General features: G+C 42.0%; 1 protein-coding gene across 2 annotated transcripts in view; it reads right to left on the bottom strand.

Moving 5' to 3' along the window:
- Nucleotides 1-7,002, bottom strand: part of LOC106942044 (matrix metalloproteinase-9-like) — a 49,848-nt gene that overhangs the window by 37,277 nt on the left and 5,569 nt on the right. Inside the window, exons 2-12 of one of the 2 annotated variants that reach the window (XM_015025217.1) lie at nucleotides 5,946-6,184; nucleotides 4,876-5,024; nucleotides 4,640-4,768; nucleotides 4,368-4,541; nucleotides 4,088-4,261; nucleotides 3,824-3,997; nucleotides 3,562-3,735; nucleotides 3,325-3,480; nucleotides 3,063-3,234; nucleotides 2,845-2,984; nucleotides 2,514-2,761 (exon numbers count right to left, since the gene is read on the bottom strand). In XM_015025217.1, the coding sequence (XP_014880703.1) occupies nucleotides 2,571-2,761; nucleotides 2,845-2,984; nucleotides 3,063-3,234; nucleotides 3,325-3,480; nucleotides 3,562-3,735; nucleotides 3,824-3,997; nucleotides 4,088-4,261; nucleotides 4,368-4,541; nucleotides 4,640-4,768; nucleotides 4,876-5,024; nucleotides 5,946-6,184 (1,872 nt within the window). In that variant the 3' untranslated portion in view covers nucleotides 2,514-2,570. Of the gene's footprint in view, nucleotides 1-2,513; nucleotides 2,762-2,844; nucleotides 2,985-3,062; nucleotides 3,235-3,324; nucleotides 3,481-3,561; nucleotides 3,736-3,823; nucleotides 3,998-4,087; nucleotides 4,262-4,367; nucleotides 4,542-4,639; nucleotides 4,769-4,875; nucleotides 5,025-5,945; nucleotides 6,185-7,002 lie in introns of those variants that run through there. The other variant, XM_015025218.1, reaches the window with a different exon arrangement.

Here is a 7,002-nt window from a genome sequence, read left to right as displayed (position 1 = left end):
TTCAGCTGATCAAAAGTTTAAGACCATAGCTCAAAAACCTCCAAAAGGCCCCCAAAACAGAAATCAAAGTGTCAAAAAAAGGACTTGGTAATGAGTAGCTCCACCATTCTTGTTGATGACTTCAAACAATCGTTTAGACATGCTTGATGCCAGTGTTTCCAGGAGGCTAGTGGGAACGTTGCTCCAAGTGTTGAAGATGGCTTCATGAAGGGCATCCACGGTCTGGAACTGATGTCAATTTTGTAAACTTCCCTTGCCATCCATCCCCAAATGTTCTCAATTGGGTTTATATCTGGGGAACATGCTGGATGGTCCAAAAGAGTGATGTTATTCTCTTGGAAGAACTCCTTTGTCAGGCAGACATTGTGAACTGCAGCATTGTTCTGTTGAAAAACCCAATCATTACCACACAGACGAGGGCCCTCAGTCATGAGGGATGCCCGCTGCAACATCTCCACATAGCCAGCTGCTGTGTGACGCCCCTGCACAACCTGAAGCTCCATTGTTCCACTGAAGGAAAACGCAACCCAAATCATGATGGCGCCCCCACCACTGTGCCATGTAGAAAACATCTCAGGTGGGATCTCCTTGTCACGCCAGTAACGTTGGAAGCCATCCGGACCATCAAGGTTAATTTTTATTTCTCATCAGAGAAGATAACTTTCTTCCACCTTTCAATGTCCCATGTTTGGTGCACCCTTGCAAAGTCCAAACGGGCAATTTGTGGCGTTGAAGAAGACGTGGCCTTTGAAGACGTTTTTTGTTTCTGAAGCCCTTCTCTCGCAGATGCCGTCTGATGGTAATTGGGCTGCAGTCAGCACCAGTAATGGTCTTAATTTGGGTAGAGGATCGTCCCGTGTCTTGACGGACATCCAATCGGATCCTGCCGCTCTGAGCTGGTGAAATTTTTTGGGGTCTACCACTTGACTTTTTTGTTCTATAACCCTCAGGATCATTTAAAAAATGGAAATTGACTGTCTTACTGCATCCAACCTCAGCAGCGATGGCACGTTGTGAGAGGCCTTGCTTATGCAGCTCAACAATCCTACCACGTTCAAAGTCAGTGAGCTTTTTTGCTTTTGCCATCAGGAGGTCTTGACAGTGTAAAGACTTGACAGAAAATGACATGGAATCCAGATTTTTTGCACAACTTTTGGCTTTTAAAGACTATGGTCTTAAACTTTTGATTAGCTGAAAAAATCAAGTTTGAGTGTAAATGCAGTTTTCAGAAAATTCCCTGCTCAAAAGTTTTTGTCTCTTGCACTGATTTTTTCCTTTAACATTGTGAAGCTCTAGAACCTTCTTAAGATCCAAATGAGCTTAATGTAGCACTGAGGATTAAATATAATTTCTTAATATAGTATAGTTAATTATTTTTATCTTTCATACTCCTGCTAATTGATATGCATTACTGGATTGGACAGCACCTATTATTCACTATGTGATTCATTGAATCCAGAAAACAATTTTATCCCAATGCAGGACGAGCAGAAATCTGTCACAAAAATATTCGTAGTGCCATCATTTGTTATCAGATATATCTATTAAATACGACTTAAAATAAATAGGAGAAACTGGTGTTTGACAAAGTCTCCGTGATACAAATCTATAAACAATTTTGTTCCTGTTAGTTCTGTGTCAAGATCCAAGAAGGGGCAAATTTCTCTTATACTGGTCAATCGTTTTATTTTAAATATGTTGTAGGAGCCTAGTTCAATGATCTTTCTTTTTCTCTTTTTCTCTTTTCTCTTCTCTCTCTTTTCACTTTTTGACAAGTGACAAAAAGTTCAGTTTTTGTCACTTGTTTAACTTTTATGAATTGCAGCAGCTGCATACAGAAGGCTAGCAACAGTTAGGCTAGTATAACTGACCCACTGCTCATTTCTTCAATGTTTTCTTTAAGTTAAAACTTTTTCCTCACCTGTTAAATCTGAAGCCATTGTTATCTAATTCATAGGATTGAATTAACCGCTAAATATTGCGTCCATTTTTCAGATTCTTTGCGTGACTATGGTAATTTCCTGACCACACATAATGTTGACTCAATGGACAGCAATGACGCAGGTGTGGCGCACGATAAGTCAGGTAATGTCCAGTCCAGTAATTTATATCCATCCATATCAATGCTGCTGTCTCTCGCACTTCTCGCTACTCAGCAGTAGGTGTCAGGTTACATTGTGTTGCATTCAATGTTGTCGGAAAAAAGAGATTTATGCGCTTAATGTTCGATTTCCCATAACCATTTATTGAATTCATAGTCGACAACTTGGGTGGAAACAAGGGTGGCAAGGCTCTCATTTGGGGTGGGAACTGCCACCCCACGCCACCCCAGTAGATCCACACCTGGGTTTTGGATTTTGGTTCCTGAGCTTAGTGATAGAAGGTATGTTTACCTTTGTGCTTGAACACATCAGAAGGATCATCAGGGACACCTGGAAAGATGGCCCTGATATACATAGGGTATCCTTTGTCAATCCTTCTGGTATTGAGATCTAACCTGTAGGGATCAGCGATAGAATGAGATCTACTGTTGGTCCTTTAACATAAAATGTGTTTAAGGATGGGTTAAATTACAGATTTTGTCTAAAAAAGGGGGCAATTTCTACTCGCCTCCAGATGTCCTCTCCACTAAAGAGAAACACTTTGTTCTTCCCTCTCTGTAGCGCTCCCTCCACTTTATGCACACTTGGGGGCAAACCAAGCATCTCAATACTGTAGGGACCTAGCACACTGCTTCCTGTGTTCACCCATAACCTGCTTCCTAATATAACAATAATAATATGATTAAAACTCATAGTCTAACATTTCAGTGCTCTGATAAGCTCTGGAAAGAACACTCCTTACCTGAAAAGAAGTATATATTCTTGGTCTGAACATCCTCAAAGGCAGAGTCAATGACAGCAGGTAGAGCTGGCCAACTCTGAGAAATGGAAAATGGTCCCTTTCGACCTCCGTCTCCCTTGCTTGGTACCTTCCAGAATTGCCTGTTAATCAGAAATGCAAGATTGGCACCTCATCAGGTTATGTTCCTAGAACATAAGTAGAACTAGATATTTACTCACCCATCTTTGAAGAAATGCAGATGTCTCTGAATCACAGTGATGGCATCAAACTTGTGGATCTTGCAGGGGTCTTTGGTGGGATCTACAGTGGATGGCGTTGTCACTACAGATGAAGCAGTGGGGTCCGGTTCTTCTGTCGTGCTGAGAGTAGAATCAGGGCCTGTTTTATTTCCTGTAAAATATGGGAATATTCTTGGTTAAGGCAAAGTTTTCATGTGTTTGACGAGATTCATTGTGAAAGAGTACCGAGTGGTCCGCTCACCGTAGAGGAACTGAATGCCATCAATGTCATCCTGATCCAGGGAGAAATCCTCCACATAGCTGTACAAGGGGTACATGAGAGCTTGTCTAACGGTGGAGTGATCCAAACCTAGGGAGTGTCCAAACTCGTGGGCAGCCACCAGGAACAGGCTAATACCTGGAAGATAGCCGGTAAGAAATCTCATAAATCTCATAAAATGATAAACGCAGAACAAATTCTTCCATTCATGTTGCTCACCCAGGTCAGGACAGAAACCCCATTTCTGGTCTTTATCATAGTTGACAGTGGTGGCACACCACAATTTGAAGTCTGTCCTCCCGGCAGTCGTACATTGGAAGTATGCCATGCCCTTATATACAAAAGGAAAGTGGCAGGGATCTCCCACTGAGTTTCCTCCAATTACGGTAGAGTCTGGACAAACAGACAAAATAACTGTGGTTAAACAAAGCGACAAACCACTGTGGTAGTACTTTCATGCCTTGTTTTTCCTATTACCCACCACGTTTGGGACAGAAGCCCCATTTCTGGTCTCTATCATGGCTGTCAGTCGTGGCACACCACAATTTGCCGTCTGTCCTCCCCTCACTAGTACATGAGTGGTATTCCTTGCCCTGGTACACAAAAGGAAAGTGGCAAGCATCTCCCTCCGAGGTTCCTCCAGTTACAGCAGTGTCTGGACAAAAAGAGACAAAATAACTGTGGTTAAACAAAGCAACAAGCCTCTATGGCAAGACTTTCACGCCTTGTGTTTCCTGTTACCCACCACGTTTGGGACAGATGCCATATTTCTTGTCTGTGTCAAAGTTGCTAGTGGTGGCACACCAGCGTTTTCCGTCAATGCGGGTGTCGGTGGTGCAGCTCTTATACATCCTACCCAGGAAGATGAAGGGGAAGACACAGGGGGCTCCATCCGCATTTCCGTCAAATGTGAACAAGACTATGAGGATTACAGTTGAAAGTGTAGTTGGATGAGTTCCAGTTTTCCTTCACAAGCTCATAAACATAATGGATAGCTTCAGGCTCGTCATTTTTGTCACGCTTACGTTCACTTTGGCAAACGCCGTATTTCTTGTCTTTGTCGTAGTCGGCTGTGGTTGCACACCAGGGCAGGTTGTCGGAACGGCCTTCAGTGATGCAGGTGGTGTATAATTTCCCCAAGTAAGTGAAGGGGAAGTGACATATGGCGTTTGCATCACTGCCAAAGTAAGTCTTCACCACTGAGAAGATAGATTGGATTGTGTGTTAAAGGAAATATGTGCAACAACACCAGAGGAAGGAGGGAGGTAGAAGCACGTGATTTCTGAGGTGTAGTTACCTTGTCCTTTTCCCAGAGTCCAGTATTCATCATTGTCAAAGTGGGCGTCCCCCTGAATGCCCACACCAGGAGAAAAGGCGTGAGCTAGACGGCCATCCTTACCATCAAAGGGGTATGGATCCCCGTGATCTAAAGAGAACATGAAGCAGCTCATCAATGTTTGATTTTTATAATTCAGCTTCTTAATTGGTTAGAGTGCAAACGTTTGACTTAGAAATGTAAAAAAGAGCACATACCACCTGTTTCAAAGGAGATCATGATGTCTGCATCGCCTTGAAGAAGGCTGGTAAATGTCAGAGGAGTGACATCACTCCACACCCTGAAGGCTCTTGCAATGACTTTATCAGTCAGAATACTGTCTATATGAAGAGAATAGTTCAGGATCCTGAAGACACAGTGAACTCAAAATGACTAGCTGATCCAGTCTGATGGAAACTAATCAATACTTTTATTCCAGGTCGGCACCAAAACGCTGTTTGTCAACGTCCTTGTATGTCCAGTCAAGGGATCCGGGTCACAGCACCAAATTGTTGTGGAAAAAAATTATTACCTAACACTGTTCAGGTGAAATCACTCAATCAGGTTTATTCATATATTGTGCACAATATATGAGAGTTTGTGGGACAATCAATAATGAAGCAGTTCTGGATGGAAAGCTCTGCCAGGAAGAGTCAACACATGAGTTTTATATCAAAGATAAGGAATTCAAAACAAATGGGTGAAACAGTCTGGTTCTAATGCAGCTGTGGGAAACAACTTCCAACCTTGTACATGTAACCCAAATAGTTATTTTGGTGAGAGTTCACAAGCATTTTATATAACAGATTTTAACTTATAATAATTTTCCACCAGAAGTTACAAGAGAGAGTCTTCTGAAACTATAGTTGTGTGTGTAGCACAACATGTCATGATATAATTTGCTTCTGATTTTGGGCTGTGAAATGGTTATTATTAAAGTTGTAACCTACCAAAGCAAAACCATATCTGGAGAAATCGCACGATGCACAGGGTATGTCAATTTTAATTTTTCTCTTAATTTACATGTTTTCAAGCATTTTAAGTTATCATTAAACTTCCCTTTGCATGCCATAGCATTAACCAATGCCATCTGAACATCTATGATTTGTTTTGCTTTTTTATATATAAAGTGCTATTTTAAAAAATAAAAAAATCTGAAACCCTGCCTTAAAAACCAATTTATTAACAAGTAAATGTTTTTATATAACTAGAACATATTTGGCAGAAAAAAATATCTCACTCTGTAATCATTAATGTAATGACACATAGTATTTCTTCTTCCACTCACCTGTATGTAATATCGTTATGGTCCCATTTGGGTTCCCCGGCATATAATTTGTAATTGGCCACATCAGGAACACCACAGCGAGGTCGCTTCATGGCCTCCAGTGTCAGCTTGTCCAGTTCTCCAGTCTCCTTCAGACCCATCTGTCTCTGCATCATCTTCAGAGACTTTGCTATGGACACCTTGGACCGGAAGTCACCGTGCTGCTCCGTCTCTATGTAACCAAACTTTTTCAGATAACTCTGTCAAACAAGACAAAACACACCAGAGCTCAGCCAAACACTCCCATTCTCAATTTGTGTAATGTCACACATTTATAAATTGTTTTCATAAAAGACGTCTGTAGGTTTAATTTAGAAAGTAAATATTTCCATTAACAGTGTGATATAAGTCTCTATTCAGGTAATTTGTTTCCCCTGGAACAACTTTATTAAAACTCCATTCTGGGAGTCTCAGACTATGAAAAGAAGTCGGATCTCTAGTGTTGTAACACTTGAGATCCGTCTTGGTTTCGGGTTCGGGCGCTGAGGACTCGGGATTTTATTTCAAGACTGCAACTGTGAAAATATCACTAAACGTACAGCATAGTGTCCAGTTTATTTGTTAACATCTTTGTTTTCAGTGGACGCAAAACGCACCGATTAAAATCCAACCAATGACGTGTATCTGTTACTCTCCCTCCGCTCCCCACTCTTCACTCGCACTCGGCACTCCAGGACATGCGCAGTGGTTTTCTCTGAGCAGCAGAAGATGTCTGTCTAATCGTCAGTAATAGAACAGCGCTGCATAAATAAGAAATCCGATGGCCACAGCTAACTCAGCAGCAATTTGCTTTCACAGACAGTGGGGACAACTCGAGCAAGGGTATGTTTTCTATGCTCCTTCACCCTCACGTATCTTCCTTCGGGGGAGTGCAGTATTCTGGTGGTTTTCACATCCACCTGAATAATATATAGTTGCGACCCTGACGATGATCTACGTCACATGTGTCAAACTCAAGGCCCGCGGGCCACATCTGGCCCGCCATATCATTTTATGTGCCCCCCACCCCCCAGCGTTT

Source organism: Poecilia latipinna, unplaced genomic scaffold, assembly GCF_001443285.1.
Source record: "Poecilia latipinna isolate Pla-1442-1.1 unplaced genomic scaffold, P_latipinna-1.0 Scaffold4006, whole genome shotgun sequence".
NCBI lineage: Eukaryota > Metazoa > Chordata > Actinopteri > Cyprinodontiformes > Poeciliidae > Poecilia > Poecilia latipinna.
Note: the sequence above shows the minus strand (reverse complement) of the source record. Positions and strands in the feature narration are given on the sequence as shown.